Source organism: Podarcis gaigeae (assembly GCF_964106915.1).
Source record: "Podarcis gaigeae genome assembly, chromosome: 5".
NCBI classification, from domain to species: Eukaryota; Metazoa; Chordata; class Lepidosauria; order Squamata; family Lacertidae; genus Podarcis; species Podarcis gaigeae.
In genome coordinates, this window is record NC_139681.1 from 51,231,650 (window position 1) to 51,251,162 (window position 19,513).

Below are 19,513 nucleotides of genomic sequence, written 5' to 3' on the forward strand. Positions count from 1 at the left end.
ACTGGCAGAGCTGAATTTAGACTTCATAGCTGACTGGGACTGATGTATTGCCAAGTCTAGGCTTTAACGCAAAATAAATAAATAAATGTTCCACCCTTTTAAAAAAGATACATAAGGCCAAAGGAAAAAAGTAGCTTCCGTGAAAAATAATAGACAGGCTATGAGGTTTTCTTTAAGCCTGCTATAGAAGCAAAGTCCCTAAATAATGAACTGTATATTTAAAAAAAATCTACAAGTTTGTGTGTTTAATTTATCTTCTGTCTTTGACCTTCAGGCAAAAGTAGACAATGAGATCCTTGATTATAAGGATTTAGCAGCCATTCCCAAAGTCAAGGCCATTTATGACATTGAGCGTCCAGACCTAATTACTTATGAGCCCTTCTACACTTCCGCCTACGAGGAGAGACAGGAGAGGCAGAGTCTTGGAGAGGTAATGAACTGGGGTTCACCTATTCTCTTATGTGCACTGTTTCTAAAAGCCAGCTTAGCTTCTGCCTGATGTATAAACTTGATGCTCCTCTTGCTGATCTGTGCAAACATTCCACATCTCTCTGGCCTTAAAAAAATAATGATGGCATTATTTGTTTTGCAGCATGAAGGCTTCTGCAACGAGAAAGCATATGGCTCCTCTTTGTTGCTTACCTTTTTAATTAACGCCTTTAGCTGCAAGGACCACATTTAGTTTACAGTCCCCTTTTCCTTGTAGAAGCATGGCAGTTACCAAATGCATGTATGAAGCAAGCACAGTGGTTCTATCTAATAGCATGTGATTTTGAAACAGAAGGCGTACATCAGGAGTTCAGGAGCTTTTGTGGGACCAAAGGGGTACTAATTCAGTAGGAGTGGCACCCTTTTTTTTACTTAAGGGTTGTATTCCAGGAGTGGATAAGTCAAGACCCAAAGAGTATGAGCTATGCTAAAACACACAGATCTACTGGCCCTGGAAACAAAGGCATATATTTAATTTAGTAACCCAATTCAGGTTTGAGCTTCCAGGATAGCTTATTTGGTTTACCATGAGACTCTTCATTTCAGAGTGATGGGTTCAAGCCCCACAATGGGCAAAAAATTTCTGCATTGCAGGCAGTTGGACTAGATGACCCTTGTGGTCTCTTCCAACTCTACAATTGTATGAGTCGAGATTTTTTCTTTTGTTTTTTAAATACAGAGTATTTGCATGATTATGCAAAGTCAAAAAGAGCTCAGTAATCTCAGTTGCCTGTGGGATGCCATAAGCAGGACATGAACACAAGAGCATTCCAGCAACTGGTATTTAGAGTCATAGCACTTCTGGCAGTGGAGACACAACATCATGGCTGTTTTATGCTAATACTAGAAAGTGGAATAATACAATCGAGAAGGTACTTGACTAAGAGGGTTTTTCTTCTTCCCGGTTCTACTATGAAAAGAGTTGGGTAGCCTTTGGCAAGTGACTTCTTCACTTACATCTTGTATTCACATGTTTCTTTTAAGCATTTTGTTTTTTCGGTGAAGCAGTACATGCCTCTAAATGTTAGCTTGTGCATTGTGCAGTATAAGTGAAAGTCCATGTTGGGTTTGCAGTAAAGGTTAGAGCCAGGTAAAAATGTAGGATCAGTGCTGTTGATCCTCACTTCTATTTAACTTTGTTTGCTTTATCATCATAAACCAAAGAGTTGGTATGCTATTTATTGGAGGAGCCTTTTATGGATCCTGTAATTTTTGTACACTATCTTTTTTCTGTATATTTGTATTACTTTTTTATTGTTTCCTGCTCTGAATTGAAATATTCAATAAAGAGCAGATAATAACAAAAAATGTGTATGTGTGTGTGTGTGTGTGAGCAAAGGCAGAGATAAATATACAGATGATGATGATGATGATGATGATTATTCAGGTTGATAAGCAAGTAGGGTCTGATCATGAAATCCAATCTGTCTAAATTCAGTAGCCATCTGAAGATAAGGAATTAGAGCTATGCTAGAATAGAGCAGTGTCTGTGTCATTGTCAGGCAGAGAACAGGTAGGAGAGAGAAGAAAGAACTCAGAAAGTTGTATAGCGTTAAGTGCTAAGGAACTGAGCTTTGAACCAGGAAGTCATGGTTAAAATTTGTCTCTTCCAAAAAAATCTCTAAGGCTGCAGTCTCATATGCATCTGCCTAAGAGTAAGACCCACTGAACACAAGGGGACTTATCTCTGATTAACAATCATAGGATTGTGCTGTATCTGGTCTTATGTAAGCCACTGTCTCTACTTTTCCTCAATGGAGAAAAACACAGTAATCAAAATCAGCACTAATTTGCCAGATATAGGAAAGAGAGAGAGAGAGAGAATAGTGTTTCCAAATGGAAACTACAATGACTTCAGAAGTGCACAGCAACATCCATATATTAGAATTAGAATTAGATCCAAAATGTTCACAAGTGCAAGGCTTGCATCTCCTGTTCTTAAGAAACATTATCCTCAATAGCTTCTGCGTAGTGGAAAAAATAAAGGTCTATGTAAATACCTTTGGAGAGGGCAACTTTCCTTATGCATTTCCCTAAAAAGCAGCCTGGTAAATATTTGCAAAGCAAAATCAATAATGAAACATGATATCAAACTGATGTTAGGTTTTATGTGTGAATAAAAAATATTTACACAGAAAATCTCTCCTCATTTAAGACTATTTATTCATGTGACTTGACAAGTCACGTTGGTTTTACTCCATTTCCCCCCGCCCCTGCATTAACTGCATTCTTTATTTCTGTGCTGTGATGAACAAGCCACCCCCCCCCCCCAATAATAGCTTGCAGACTGAAAATGTATGGTCAAAAGTTCAGGGTTCTAAACTGTAGGGAGAAAATGCTCAACACATGAAGGGTTGAGAGGAGCATTGTGACGTTGGGGGTGGAGCCAAATATACATTGCCCCTTCATACATATAACATGGGAAGGCAATTTAGGTGACAGTACTCAGAACATAGTGGGAATGTGCACACACAGTGCTGTACCTCTTGAAATCTGAAAAGTCAATTCAGTGGTGAACTTTGTGCTTTAGAATTTCAGCGGCATCCCGTGTGACGCCAAAATTCACGCCCACCTCGCATTCCGTTATTCACCATTGTTGCAGAATCCACTGCGGCACCCGCTTGGCTCGGGGCCCAGTGTGGGCGAACTGGTTGCGCTCCCCTAAATCCTCCTCTGGTCAATTATAGTTCTGCATATAGCCTATGACAAAAGAACAATATTTGGGTTGCACTAGTCCAACTCCCACTAGACTGCGATCTACTCACAGTACAGTGGTGCCCCGCAAGACGAATGCCTCGCTAAACGAAAAACCCGCAAGACGAAAGGGTTTTCCGATTTTTTAGCGGCTTCGCAAGACGAATTTCCCTATGGGCTTGCTTCGCAAGACGAAAGCCCATAGGGAAATCTCTGGGGACAGCGGGGAAGCGCAGCGCGCCTTCTCCTCTGTTCCTGGACCTGTCCTAAGGCTTGCGGTGGGAGGTCCGGGAACAGAGGACAAGGCGCGAAGGGCTTCTCCTCTGTTCCTGGGGCTTGCGGTGGGAGGAGGGTTTTTCCTCCCCACCGCCAACATTCAGAACAGCATTCTGAATGTTGGCGGTGGGGAGGAAAGCCCTCCTCCCACTGCAAGCCTTCAGGACAGGTCCGGGAACAGAGGAGAAGCGCTGCGCACCCTCCCCTCTGTTCCCGGACCTTGCGGTGGGAGGAGGGTTTTTCCTCCCCACCGCCAACATTCAGAACAGCATTCTGAATGTTGGCGGTGGGGAGGAAAGCCCTCCTCCCACCGCAAGCCTTCAGGACAGGTCCGGGAACAGAGGGGAAGGTGCACAGCGCTTCTCCTCTGTTCCCGGGGCTTGCGGTGGGAGTAAGGTTTTTCCTCCCCACCGCCAACATTCAGAACAGCATTCTGAATGTTGGCGGTGGGGAGGAAAGCCCTCCTCCCACCGCAAGCCTTCAGGACAGGTCCGGGAACAGAGGGGAAGGTGCGCAGCGCTTCTCCTCTGTTCCCGGACCTGTCTTGAAGACTTGCGGTGGGAGGAAGGTTTTCCTCCCCACCGCCAACATTCAGAAGGCTGTTCTGAAGGCTGGCGGTGGGAAGAAAAGCCCTTCTCCCCCCAGCCTTCAGAAGAGTTCCCGCCTAGGCTGCGGATAGCAGCCTGCTGCCCCGCGCGAGGGGCGCTCTTAAGCAGAGCGCCCCTCGCGCGGGGCAGCAGGCTGCTATCCGCAGCTTGGAGAGCCCTCTGGACCTCTTCTGAAGGCGGGTGGGGGGCAAAAGTCTTTGTCCCCCCTGCCTGCCTTCCCGGGGGATTTTAAAATGCTGGCGGGCGGCAGCGCTGCCGCCCGCCAGCATTTTAAGATCGCCCCGGACAGCGGAGAAGTCCTCCGCTGTCCCGGGGTTTTTAAAATGCTGGCGGGCGCCAGCGTTTTAAAATCGCCCCCGGGAAGGGGGGGGAAGCAAAGACTTTCGCCCCCCCCCCCCGTCGGCCTTCAGAAGAGGTCGGGGGACAGACTGTCCCCAAACCTGGTCTGAAGGCGGTTTCCATAGGAACGCATTGATTGATTTTCAATGCATTCCTATGGGAAACCGTGCTTCGCAAGACGAAAAACTCGCAAGACGAAAAGACTTGCGGAACGAATTAATTTCGTCTTGCGAGGCACCACTGTATAAAAAATCTGGCAGTGATCTACCCAAAGTTGTGGAGCTTTTTTTTTGCTTTTTTGTAAGGAGATTGCTGAGGGCCAGAGGTCAACTAGGATCTACCAGGACACCCCACAATCTACCAGTAGATCATGATCTACCTGTTGGACATGCCTGCTGACTAGAGTATGGTCTGAAACCAAGAAGGTCCAGTCACTGTCTGAATTGGTGACTGGAACCACACATTCATTTCCTTGGATTCCATTATGGAAGCAAGGTTCCCAAATGAGCAAACAGCAGTCACTCTGGAAGCACCATGCCTGTGTTCAGCTTTCTCTGAAATGTGACAGCTGTCAGAGGATACCTGCAACAGATCAGCTACAAAACCTGTTCTCTTCTAAGCTATGAAACTGCTTTGCCATCTTCTTTGTCTTTTTCCATAATGTATGGACTAGAGACCAGAGGCATTGTTGCTGCTAAGTTGACAGCTAGACCAACCAGGAATATTATTTGTGCACATAAGCATAACTAGTCAGAGCCTCGTCCATTTCTTCCAAGCTACAGCTTGTGTCCTTTCTTTGTTTTGATTCTCTACTCAGTCTTTAACTCCGTAATGAGAGACTCACTTCTCGCCACACACACACCAGTTCTGGCACAAAAGTTAATTTGGATATCCTTTAAAGCTCTATCTCTTGTAAAGTGTTTGATCACTGAATTTAATATTTCAGTCTTTGAACTACTACTGTCAGATCTTATTATGGAAAATGTTTTCACATAGTGCCACCTAGTGGAAACCAACCAGTTAATCTTCTTGTTCAGAAATGAACACATCTGGCCAATAAAGCAAAAAGTTACCGAAAAATAAATAATTCTGGTAGCAAAAGGTTGGTCTTTGATTGTAGCACATATGCTTTTAGTATAGTTCATACATGTTGTATTCCTATTTGCAAACTCCCCACAGCTTCTCTTACACCGTTGTATCTGATGAATGAGGAAAGACAGAGGCTTTGGCCGCCTACTGCTTGTATGATTGCTGTGATGCATTTAATCATTGTTCACTTTCCTTCAGGAATGTTGTTTTGGCTGCATTGCTTTCTAAGGACCTCTAGCTATCTTCTGCTTCTGCCTTGCTTAATCCTTGCTTTTTATGGAGCAATGCCTTTTTGTATAATCTGATTGCTGATTGCATAGAATCACTTACCCAGCAATGGAGCACAGAAAACATACTTAGTGTGTTTAATGTGTGTCATGATAGTAGATCCTGCTAGGAAGCAATGTAAATAGTAACAGTAAATAGTTTTTGGCTTCTTTCTGTTATTAACTTGCATAGTAGTTGTTTTATGCTAATGGTAGCATGGATATCACATGACTAACATGGTCATCGGCTGGTTTTGAACCAGGAACATACTTAGGTGGATTAATAATTTAACAGTTCTCCTAGTTCTTCCTTGAGACATACTTTGGCTCCAGATCTACATTCTCTGGTCTGTTTTTAATGGTCAGGTGAGTTATACCAATCATGGAACTAGTTCTGTGGCTTCTTAGCTAGAGTTTTTCCTGGAGCTCCATTCCTTCAGAGTTTGTATAACATTATGACTGAGTATTTGTATCCATCATGAGCTAAAATCTTATTAGAGCTCTTTGGAATTCAGTCCTGCCTTGCTTCCCTTTAAAGTAATAATATCGCCGTTATTGACGTCACAATGGATATGGAAAGTGTTGAAGCATCTGAGGCCATCATGCCTGTTACACAAACCAGACCCATAGGCTTCACTTTGTGGGTGCTGTTGCAAGGCACACACATATAATGCACTTTCTGTTCCTGTCCTTGTTTTATGTATTTATTAAATCATAAATTTCACTCAGGGAAGCAAACATCAAAACAACAAAAACAATATTTTTTTTTATAAAAAAATTAAAGAACAGACAACTGTGCACAACTAAATAACGTCAAGGTTTCTAGGAACAATATATTTCAGCCATCAAATGCCTAGGTTAACAGGAATGTTTTAAAATGGCAATAAGAGTGCCTTTTATCAGTGGAATACCTACTACAGTGGATACACCTTGTAATAGTGCAACAGTATTACTTTGTTTTCTCAGGAAAATGTCTTCTAGCCCACAAAGTTGGAGGCTAGTTATCTTTCTTTTTTCAATTTATTAGATTTATATTTCGCTCTTCCAAAGGAGCCCAGATACACTGTCTTGGACATAACATACACTGGCTCTGTCTGAACAATCATATCTTGGCTTAATAAATGGAGATATGAACAAGCCTCTTGGCTACACATGTGATCTCTTTGCTTTAACTTTATTTTCCTGTTTCATTCAAATCTGGAAACTACAGTTAACAGTTTCAGAAAAAGATAGGATGGATATTTAGCCAACATCAAACATCACTTAACACCTTGGCTTGTTCTGACACTGTTAAGCATAGTATCCCAATACAGATGAAACAAGAGGCTATAGTTAATGGAAGACCTCTTGCTCATTCGTGCAAAAGACAGAGGACTCAGCTATACAGCTGCAAATAAAACGTTTTAAGTGGAATATACAATGTGACACTAGATGGCAATGGTGAGTCTCATGGAAAAGTCAATGTATTTTTAAAAACACATTTTCAGAATGGTTTTTATATGTGTATAGATTCCACCAGAATTGGCCAAGAGGCTTATTACTATCTCAATTTATTAAGCTGATATATGATAGTCTAAATGCGGCTTGAATTTTGGTGTAAAACCCTTCACCACTGTAGAAACATAGAGAACTAAGACTCAGTAATCAAAACGCATAAAAAATGGTTTTATAGACTGCCAGCACTAGAAAAATGGACCAAATGATCCATCTGGGTCAGGCCCCAGACTATTAATTTACAACCTGAAATTCCACTTTCACTGGATTCCACCTGAGTATTTCCTTTTGCTACCTTGCTGCACCTGAGATTAGTAATTTCTAGGCTTTGCTCTGCATTATGTTCTGATAAAAACTTTTTAGAATTTACAAAAAAGAATGATGAACCCAAACTTTCCTTAACAGACTCAGAGTTCAAGATATGGCAGTTCTCCTGTGCACGATGAAAGTGTAAGTTGAAAGAAAAAGACAGTACAAACTCCACAGAGGTGACTTGGTGGTGGTATAACAACATGCAAAGCTAAAGTTGGCTTGAAAGGAAGACAGTTTCTTTGATGCCTCACTTTCAGTCATTGAATTATCCTGTGTTTGTCCGTAAGGTTGAATAAGAGATTGTTGGACAAGTCCTGAATATGTTTGATTTCTACATCATGACACATTATTGGAATTTAGCACTTTTATTTCATGGCAGATTCACATGACCCAGCTGACAAAAGATGATCTGGAATAGCATTGTGATTTCCGCATCGCTAGATGTACCAAGCCACTATGTAACCATGGAGACTGGATTGAACAATGGCATAGTTGATATGGGGTTAGATCCAAAAAAGCTCTTCCATATATGAAGTCATCTTCAGAGAAGGAATCTTTAATGCTAGAGCAAGCCTGTACAACTTGTGACCCACCAAGCTAAAACACAGCCAGTAAGGCATGATTTGCGACCTACTAGATACTTGCACTCCCTTGCAATACCAGGCGGGTAGGGAACCAAAAGGTTTGTTGAGCCCCTCTTGGCTGGTGGACTGCATTCAGGCTGGTAGGTCACAAATTGTGCAAGCCTAAGTTAGAGCGCTGCATACAAAAAATGAAGCTAAACCCACATATGTTCGTCTGCTTGGCAAAAGGCTGTAGCTTCTCCTAAGCAATAAAGAATGAGAACTGCTACCAAGCAGACCCATCTCTAACAGGATTTTCAAAACTCTTGCACAAGTGCTTGTGGTACAGAGCTTGTTGCTATTTTTCTTCTTGTCACAGTGCTTTTGGGTGCATCCTTTGGACTCTCTCTCTCTCTGTGTGTGATGCAGCAAGTATATAACAACTTATATAACAACCACAATCCCAGACCATCCAAGATATGTTCAAGAACCCATGTGGTACAATGGCTGAAGTGTTGGGCTTCGGTGTGGATTAAAATCCCTGTTCAGCTATGGAGAGTGTTATTAGTTATTATTGCTTAGCCTAGCATACATCATAAATGGTGGCAACTGTGAGGTTAAAATTGGTTGTTTGAATAATGATGGGATGCAAGCATACTACATATACTGATCCTACATCCTGGGCCTGAAAGGACATGATTCAGCTTGTGGCAATGCACCTTACAGAAGTTTGCTTTAACATGATAAGAGATCTTCAAATAGCAGATATCAGAGAAAGGATGGATAATTTTTCTACTTCTTTACGTTACACAAAATTCTGTTCTTTCTGCATAACAAGTATGGGGAACCTTTGGCTCTCTACATGTTACTAAACTACAACCTCCATCATCATATCAGCTTGCTAGGGCTGATGTCACTTGTAGTTCAGCAACATTTGGAAAGCCGAAGGTTCCCACTTCTGCTATAATAAAACCCCCCGAGTTTTATCTGGACAAGGTTTACCAGATGCAGCCAACCTGCCTTCAGTGCCAAGGATCATAAAATAAATAAATAAATGGCACCCCCCTGTAAAAGTCATCTGGAAACTTGAATGCTTGGTGTCATTCAAACCCCTGAGCCAATGAGATACTTAATACAGGGATCACCACTGTGAAAGCTTTCTGTCCAACTATGGTAGGTGTCAAATTAATCACACTTGTGATTGCCAGCTTTGCAGGTAGTGTTACCAGAGGAATCATTTGTTATAGGTTGCTCTTGTAGAATATTTGATTAAATTAAGCATATGTGGAGGTTGCTTGAAACTCAAGCAGTTTCCTAAATCTGGATATGAGTAGGCATATTGTCACCTTGATGACGGAACAGTTTGGGGTCAGGTTACCTGAAAGACCACCTGACCCGGCATGAACCTGTAAGATCATATAGATCAGCACTCTACAGGATATCAGAGTGGGTAAATTGAAAACAGGCATTTTCTGCTGTTTCCCTTGCACATTGACGTGCCCTTCTCTTTGCCCTACATCAAGCATCACAGCAATTTCCCTTGATTGTCTTGTTAAAGGCATACTTTTTTTGGCAAGCTTCCCCTAATCTATCAACTCAGGCCCTGTACCACTGGATTTCTGTTTCTATGATGTAGTTTTATTGTTTTTACACTGATTTGCATTGTTTGTACACAACGTGGAGGGTTTCTTTGAATATTAAGTGGTTCAGAAATATTTTTAAATAAATAACACACCTGAAATGACAACTACTAATGGATTTGTGACACATTGGGAGTAATCCTCTATCTATAATTTCCTTTCTTCCATGTCTTGCAGTCTCCAAGGACACTCTCTCCAACTCCATCTGCAGAAGTAAGTTCAATGGAAGCTGTGCCCTCCATTGTACAATGATGATGATAATAATAATATGACTACCAGTAAAATAGTATTATTGCTTGTTGCGTGCTGCCTTCTTGTAAGCTGCCATTCTGTGACTATGCAGTCCACTGTGCTGAATGCAATTCAGCAACAAAATGCACATGGCATTTATTTAGCTTATTGCCCTCAATGCAATCAATCTCATCTCATAATGGCAAGCTTGGGTTTTGCTTTAAAAAAATCAAAAGACTCAGGGGCAGTATGGTTACATAACTGGGGCACTGAAATTTCAGAGGTCAAAGGTGAAGAAGTGAGCAGGGAGCAGGATCAGTAACTGTTGTTAAGTAGTGGAAACAAACTGAATAGTTGGAGCTGGTAAGCAATGCAATCATATATGCAGGGTTCCTTCTGTATGACAGTTGGGAATGAATGGAACAAACTATTCAACATCCTTACCCAGTAAGGTAAAGGTAAATGTAAAGGTAAAGGGACCCCTGACCATTAGGTCCAGTCCTGACTGACTCTGGGGTTGCGGCGCTCATCTCGCTTTACTGGCCAAGGGAGCCGGCGTACATGTGGCCAGCATGACTAAGCCACTTCTGGTGAACCAGAGCAGCGCACGGAAATGCCGTTGCCGGAGCAGTACCTATTTATCTACTTGCACTTGACGTGCTTTCGAACTGCCAGGTTGGCAGGAGCAGGGACTGAGCAACGGGAGCTCACCCCATCGTGGGGATTCGAACCGCCGACCTTCTGACTGGCAAGTCCTAGGCTCTGTGGTATAATAATAATAATAATAATAATAATAATAATAATAATAATAATTTATTATTTATACCCCGCCCATCTGGCTGGGCCTCCCCAGCCACTCTGGGCGGCTTCCAAAAGAATATTAAAATACTATGATACATCAAACATTAAAAGCATCCCTAAACAGGGCTGCCTTCAGATGTCTTCTAAAAGTCTGGTAGTTGTTGTTCTCTTTGACATCTGGTGGGAGGGCATTCCACAGGGAGGGCGCCACTACCGAGAAGGCCCTCTGCCTGGTTCCCTGTAACTTGACTTCTCGCAGTGAGGGAACCGCCAGAAGGCCCTCGGTGCTGGACCTCAGTGTCCGGGTAGAACGATGGGGGTGGAGACGCTCCTTCAGGTATACTGGACCGAGGCCGTTTAGGGCTTTAAAGGTCAGCACCAACACTTTGAATTGTGCTCGGAAACGTACTGGGAGCCAATGTAGGTCTTTCAAGACCGGTGTTATATGGTCTCGGCGGCCGCTCCCTGTCACCAGTCTGGCTGCTGCGTTCTGGATTAGTTGTAGTTTCCGGGTCACCTTCAAAGGTAGCCCCACGTAGAGTGCATTGCAGTAGTCCAAGCGGGAGATAACCAGAGCATGCACCACTCTGGCGAGGCAGTCCACAGGCAGATAGGGCCTCAGCCTGTGTACCAGATGGAGCTGGTACACAGCTGCCCTGGACACGGATTTAACCTGTGCCTCCATGGACAGCTGTGAGTCCAAAATGACTCCCAGGCTGCGCACCTGGTCCTTCAGGGGCACAGGTACCCCATTCAGGACCAGGGAGTCCTCCACACCTGCCCGCCTCCTGTCCCCCAGAAACAGTACTTCTGTCTTGTCAGAATTCAATCTCAATCTGTTAGCCGCCATCCATCCTCCAACCGCCTCCAGACACTCACAAAGGACCGTCACCACCTTCACTGGTTCTGATTTGAGAGAGAGGTAGAGCTGGGTATCATCCGCATACTGATGAACACCCAGCCCAAACCCCCTGATGATCTCTCCCAGCAGCTGCATGTAGATGTTGAAAAGCATGGGGGAGAGGACAGAACCCTGAGGCACCCCACAAGTGAGAGCCCAGGGGTCTGAACAATCATCTCCCACCACCACTTTCTGAACACGGCCCAGGAGGAAGGAGCGGAACCACTGTATGACAGTGCCCCCAGCTCCCAGCCCCTCAAGACGGTCCAGAAGGATGTTATGGTCGATGGTATCAAACGCCGCTGAGAGATCCACAGCACCACCCAGGTCCCTATATTACCTTACCCAGTAATGTATAGCAAATCTTGGAAGGGTTAAGGTGGGGTAAGGTGAATTCAGGAGCCCCATCTTCATGCTAGTATGAAGCCTCTGGAATTTTTGGGTCTTCCATGTTCAGTGTTTCAATGATAGACTTTTTGGACAGGCTAATATTTTTTAAACGGCTCCCAACTCTCTTAAGTGTCAGCTTCCATGTTATGAGGGAAATGCTTTTTTGTAACATCTAGTTTGTCTCCAAGTGTCAAGGAACTGAAGCAGTGAGTTACTCTGGAAAAACATTTTAGCAGTATCTTTAACCATTATAACCCTGAATATTATAATATATATGTAAAATATTTTTTTACCTCAGGGATATCAGGATCTTCGGGATCGGATGATACACCGGTCTACCAGCCAGGGGTCCATTGGTTCTCCTGTGTACAGCCGTCACAGCTACACTCCCACAATGTCACGTTCACCACAACATTTTCACAGACCTGGTAAGGCCCAATGTAGGCAAGTGGCCAAGCCACAGAATCTTAGCTTCTTTATGTCATAGAATTGTATAGAAAAGGAATCTGACACTTTAGTATTACATGACTTCTTGCATACGGTTTGGTTCTCTTCCCCCTTCCTTTTCACTTTTTGCTATTTTTAATTAAGCTGCCTAGAATCTATGCCAATTAGAGAAAAGCACACAATTTCCTGCAGTGAGTCTTGTTGTTAGGGGGAATGTTTGAGTGTTAGGATAAAGCTATTACTATTGGGAAATTAAATTGGTTGCTTATCATTTCTTTTATAAGTGGCAAGTAATGTTGAATATCATGCTATAGGGACCTTTTTAATGAGTCTTTGGTTTCAGACTGTGGAATACTCCTGATAATCAAACCTCGCAGTCCACATGACCTCTTTGCTTTGATGTTGAAATGGAAGGCCATCTTTAAAAACAGGAAAATTCTTTATTTAAAATCTTAGTGTGAACACAGACATAAAAAAGTTTTAAAAGTTAAATGCAAATTCCACAGCCCTCCCTTCCTTCCTTCCTTCCTTCCTTCCTTCCTTCCTTCCTTCCTTCCTTCCTTCTTTCCTGCTTTCACATCTGAAATGTCCACTGTACACACTAGTGAATCAAATGCTGGCTCAGTTGTTAGGCTTGCCTCCCCACTTATGTCTTCCTTTAAAAAAACAACATTTAATTTGTGCCTTCTTAATTATTTTAAAGAAAACTTAAGCTTATAAAACATAAATCTCTTCTGAGTGTTTGAGGCAGGAAGAGATTTCTTGGTGGCATCACAGGGGCCAGCCCTGTGAATAGCTAAATATAGCCTCAAACTGGCAGAATTGTTCTTTTCAGAGCTTTATCCTGCTGAGGAAAGCTAACTATCAGCTGGTCACTGTGAATAACTTTGCAGGGTAGCACCCACAGCTCTTAAAATGTTGTGCCTGCATTCACTCCTAGCTAGCCATTAAGGTCTACAAATTGTAAACCAGTTAATCTGTTAAAGTTGCATGCAGAAAACAGTGAAATTTCTACTTCAGAGATGTGCATTAAGCTGTATTTTTCTTTGAAGTCTTGCCTTTAAAACGTACCTTCCTAAATAAACTGCTCATGGGTAGCATTGTGAGCAAAATCTGGAAATTAAAATTGGTTAGCCTTACTCTAGAAACGGCATGGAACCCCAAAACTAGGGTTTGGGATTCAGGTTAGGGAGAATTGCATAGCTACCTTATCCAAAAGCAGGTGAAGCAAATGTCTAGATGCATGTTTTTCACAAAGGAATTTATTAGTATCAGGTTTGGGTGCGTTCATATGATGATGGTAAGCTTAAAATGTTGAAGAGGTTTTTCATTTAAAAGGCACAAATGAAATTTGGTTTATCATATAGCACTGACAAGATGATGATGAATTATTCAAGATATACATGGTTGAGCCAACTGAATCTATTGGAATCTATGAAAAGGCTTCACATTTCTGCTTCTTGTGATTATAGCTCCATATATGCTAGATGATAAACAAATCCAGGCTTTCTTAAGAGTTTGACAGAGAACAATGGCTAGTTGTTTTTATTTCTGTGGGAAATGATGATCCAAGATGGCATTGGCCTCATTCGGACATAACGCTCAACAATAATTAAGGACAAATGAATGAGCCACTCCTCTTTCCTTCTCTGGTATGGCCTCAAGGAAAAGATCAGAAGCTATCACTTCCATTTTTAACCACCTGCATTTTGGCGTTAGGTGTACTGATCTGTCAGTATAATATAGTCAAAAGCAATAAAATATAGTTGTTAATCTCCAACTGATTCCATTTCAGGAAGGTTCTATATGACAACTCTTAGTATGTGAATCTGTGAACATAATCTATGAACAGAATTTAGTATTTCAACACTTTTAATCCTGTAATTGTAATTAGAATGGTACAGTGTTTCCTTTAAACCATGATTTAACTAACTTAAGAATGTGAAATATGATAAGATGTAGGACATGCCATTTCTCAAAATCGTATTTGTGAGATTTATTAAGATTGAGACAATGATTCAGTTTGCTTTGCTGATATTTTGAATAGCTTTCTAGCATTGTGTATTTAAATAAATGCAGGAAATAAAATGGTTTCTGAGAGCAGTTCAAATTACTGGGGAAACAACCAGCATTATATTTTGAAATGACTGGGAATTTTTTTCCTAAAGTTGGACAAGGAACACCGTTATTCACATAATAGCAGATATTTGCAGATTTCTTGTAACCCCAGACCTCAAAATTTCCAGAATGATTTTGAAAGTGACCTAAAGGCACTTTTTGAAAATTCCCTCATTGATAAACCGCATGAAAGGCTACATTGATTAGAATATTCTATTCAAAAATGGCTCTCTTCCATTATCTATATTATATTAAAAACTTTCATCATAAGGCCCCCAAGGTGTTCCTAGTGTTCTTAGTGAAATGACTAAACTCTTCTTCCAGAATTTCTTAAAACAATTTTAAAAAGGACTTTGTACCCCTGTTTTGGCATTGTTTGGTCAGGTTGTCACCCAGACAGCTGCTGCTTCTGAAACTCATTTGGGTTCAGGGTGTGTGATGCATGAATAATAGTTATTTTTTGCTATACAGAGAGGGTACTAATTTAAGCCTGGACTAAGGAAGTATCCAGTGGCAATCTTGAGTTTTCACCTTCTTCCTATGACTTTTCCTAATATTTGTGTAATCTTATTTCTTCCTAGTTTCTTTAGTGCTTTTCTCCCTCTGTTCTCTCCCCGCCTCCAGCCACTGGCCCTGCTTCTGTCTTATTTTGTGTTCTCTTTTCTTTGTTTCCATTTTGTCTTGCCTTACGATTTCTTGCCGCTGCAGAGCTGCAGTCTAACGGTGTGCAGCGGTTAGCCCACCTGCGCACTAGCAGTCCCATCTCCACCCACAATGACTCCCGCCCCTACTCCCCTTTCCGACACCACTTCATCCCCCATGTCAAAGGTAAGGAGACAGGCCATTCAAGCTAGTGTCAGACAGACTGGAGATTTATTAGCATTCAAGGAAAGCTAATAAGGCACATCTCCATCAAGTGGCTATCAGCTGTGTGACACCCGGCATGCCTCAGACCTGCGTCATAATGACTGTGTTAGACCTGACATACCTTCTCCATCTTCGAGGAAGTATGTCCTTTCTAAGGGTCTCCTTAGGTGAAGTGCTCCATTTCTTATGTTTTAGGAAAGTGTGGCTCTTTGAACAGCAAGGGGACAGAATTTTGCTGCCTTGGAAACGTAACTCTGGAATTGCCATAACTCTGAATCTCGCTCTTCAAACACATTGGCATGTCCTACATTTTCTGTAAGGTCTCCAGTAGCACCTCTCCCCATGCTTCAACTTCCAACACAAATAACGCCATGTCTGTTGAGCTTCGCACAGAGACATTTTTCACTTACAATGCCTTCTAGCAGAGCCTCCTTCCCTCAAATCTAAGGCCAGATTCAGGTCATTTTACTAGCTCATACACTGGCAAACCCCAGCGTTGAACAACACGGCTTGCTCTAATATAACAAATCCTAGCTCCTGTCTTAGGAATGCAGGAAGCTTCCTTATAGCATATCTACACTTATTGGCGGTGGCTTTCTACAGTTTCAGACAGGAAGCTTACCTAGCCCTACCTGGAAATGCCAGCAAGTGATACTGGGAGTTATCACAAGCAAAGCATGTGCCTCTACCACTGGGCAAACCACCATGTGAGGGTGCATTCATATAACATTTTTCTTGTCTGGAGTGACATGGTGCAATCACTACTTATATTCCAAAGCTAAGATTCATCTCTCTTAAAAACTATCTTCATAGTTTAGCTTGCTTTTCATACCGTCACACTATGTAACTCTTAAAATTCCCTTAAAATTCCCTACCTGTTCCAAGTAGCTTGCTCCATCTTCCTGCCAGTATATTGATCCTCCATGATGACTATCCTACCACTTTGTATACAAAATGTATCAGGTGTTATAATGATTGTAATACAACAAAACCAAAACACCAAACCGGCTTGCAAATATAAAGGACAATTTTATTTAGTTCAACAAATTAGAGTGCAATGTGCATATTAAAGCCTGGAGATACTTATAGACATACAGACAACTAGTCGCACAACTCTGCCAATAATGTATATAGTAAGTAATAGTGTCATAGCACAGTTGAAACAAGTGAATTGTTCTACAGTTAGTTATCTACTGGAAGCACAAAGTCCTGTAAGTGAGAATGTTTGCAAGAAAGGGTTCTTCACATAGCCATATGTAGATCTCCAGGCTTTGATATGCACGTTGCACTTTAATTTTTTGAACTAAGTAAAATTATCATTTATATTTGCAAGCCGGTTTGGTGTTTTGGTTTTGTTGTATCCTGCCACTTTGTCTACCCATTTTCCTCCTGGTATCCATCCCTCCTTGTTCCCAATGTGCCCTAAATAATTTTCAACTCCTCCTGAATCACTCACTCAGGAGCTGATGTGAGCAGCAGTAGATTAGGTGAATTGCTAAAAGCCAGGAAGATTTATGCTCAAGTTATACTACACATTTCAGTGTCCTGAACTAAAGTAATATGGATGTTAAATAGATTGCATGGTTTTCATGGGCCATTATCGGAAATGATAATAGTTCTTAACTTCCTCCTCTCTCCAGTAATAAGAGACACTTTACAACCTTTTTGTTCCAGTTTGTTTTAATCCTCACCATAGCAAAACTCACTTCATCCTTTACACATGGGGTCCCTTAAAAACAGAGGCACAATTCATGCTTGCATGTACTTGATCCATAAACTCCAGTTCAACATTTCCATGCTGCAGACCTACTGTAGCATCCTCCTCCTTTCTCAAGGCATTCCCATTCTCTCTCATATCACAGTAGAGCTAGTGGCTCCTTTAGATTTCACATGGCAAACCTTCACTGAGGTTCAGCTCATAGTTACCAGTTTCTGAAATAAAGATTTTCATGTGTAACTCAAATTTGTGTCCTGCTTTGTCCATTCAAATGACAAAATCGGGAAAAACAGAAGGGCAATTAATTGTATCTTGTACAATAAAGATATGGTATATACTTCCATGCGAAAGTGCCAGCATGACTATGTGTGCATGTGCCTAGGGGTGATGTTTTGATATCTGCAGTCCACACTCAGCAATAGCTTAAGGCCATGCTGGGCTTCCCCACTTCTGCACAAAGTTAATGGTGGCAATTATGGAACCAGCACAGGCTCTGCTGTGTGCTCAGATGCCTTCACAATGTTCATACAGCATCTCCCAGGAAGAAAGGTGCTTCTCTTTCTAGGAGTTCTTCCCACGTACTTGTGATGCCAAACTGGGACATGAGATTACAGGAAGCTACCATCCAGATGTATGCTAAGGTGATTTGTGCTAGATTCTCAGCCATTTTAAATTGCAATTGGCAATATTGAATAAATCAGTAATTAAATGGACCTAAGGTAATGATTGATTGTATATTAATCTGATTGTGACATTCTGGAGGGGAGAGTTCATCTTCTTTGAAAGTTTTGGCTTTGAAGTGTTTAGAAATGGCATGTTTCAAGTAGGGTGGATAGGTAAAAACCCCCCTGCATGAATGTATTTTGCTTTCATGGGGTTTGGATCACATACATTATATCAATCACCCTTAAGATGACCCAGCAAGGTTGGTTAGTAATAAAACTTATTTGTTTTATTGTTTATTAAGTTTGTATATTCCCTTCATTTGAAGATCTCAGGGCGGTTAACAGCATAAAAGTACAAGATGAAAACACAAAATGCATAATAAAAACAAGAACAAAACTAAGCAATCACCCCCTCCCTACCTCATCTCCCAAAATTGCCACTGCATTATAGGTATAGGGAGTTTCACAAGTAGGATGGGGAGAGAATTCAAATCCTTATATAACAATTGATTGTCAGTCACATGGATAAAAAAACCCCAGATGTGAGAAGGAAAAGCAGTAGACAGGAGCATGTGAGAGGGGAAGGGTTAAGATTTCCCCTCTACAGCTGCAGTCTTAGTTATTACCTCTCCCCACATGCACCAATTGACAATTTCTCTTAAAAATTATTGATAAGCTTATCTGCTGGATTGAGCACCAAAAAGTAGCACTGTGCTTCCCATGACTGCTTTCTGCACTCCCCCACCCTTTATTTACATGTGCTTACATAGCCATATGTTTTTTCTCCTTTTTTAGTTGAAAAGTACCACCATGGTTCTCATGAACGCATTCAGCTCTGTTCTCCCATTTGTTTTATCCTCATTTCTGTACATGACTTTTTTCCTTTTCTTTTCTCAGATGCGGCTCCATTCTACATAGGTATGCCATATCTCAGCTCTCTTGTGACACCCCTCTCCAATACCCAGAGGGACTTTGTGTTGTTGTTCTTACCCATGTTCACTCCCTCTTTGCTAATGCTTCCTTCCTTCCAAGTGTCATTCTAACAGTTACATTTTACTGCTTTAGCTAACAACATGTTAGGCACAATTCAGCCTTGATATTCTGGTCAAACAGCCCTGTGCTACAGACTGAGCCACAGATTTACACATCTGTGAATAGAGGCCAATATGAGCATATTGGCCTCTATTCACAGATGTGTAAATCTGTGGCTCAGTCTGTAGCACAGGGCTGTTTGACCAGAATATCAAGGGTCCTGTGTTCTTTCCATTTAACTTAATGCTTGTCAGTAGAGATTACTGTCACCCTTCAGCTTTCTGTAAATAGCATTTCAATGCAAATTTACTAGAGAGCCAAACAGAGGTTAAAAAGTGTGATGAAAAGCTGATAACCAATTCCTCTTTTTAAAAAAGTTTAATGTCCATGTTTGGAGGAGATTTCTAGCAGGTTGAGAACCACATGGTGGTGCATCCCAATTTTGTACTGTAAAATGTTGCCTTGAACAAACAAAGTTAGCATAGCATAAAAGCCACATGGACGCCACTTGAAGCTACATAGCAGCCACTCCATGAGGACTGGTTTCCACTGTCCGTTTTCTCTCCTCACCACT

General features: G+C 41.8%; 1 protein-coding gene across 34 annotated transcripts in view; it reads left to right on the plus strand.

Moving 5' to 3' along the window:
• The window catches only part of ABLIM1 (actin binding LIM protein 1), a 217,240-nt gene that overhangs the window by 170,464 nt on the left and 27,263 nt on the right, over positions 1-19,513 (plus strand). For 18 of the 34 annotated variants that reach the window (XM_083741312.1, XM_083741313.1, XM_083741310.1 and 15 more), the window contains 4 exons: positions 275-430; positions 7,661-7,705; positions 9,948-9,983; positions 12,392-12,521. In XM_083741312.1, coding sequence (XP_083597438.1) covers positions 275-430; positions 7,661-7,705; positions 9,948-9,983; positions 12,392-12,521 — 367 coding nt within the window. Of the gene's footprint in view, positions 1-274; positions 431-7,660; positions 7,706-9,947; positions 9,984-12,391; positions 12,522-18,804; positions 18,826-19,513 lie in introns of all 34 variants that reach the window. The other 16 variants (XM_083741303.1, XM_083741304.1, XM_083741308.1 and 13 more) reach the window with 3 other exon arrangements.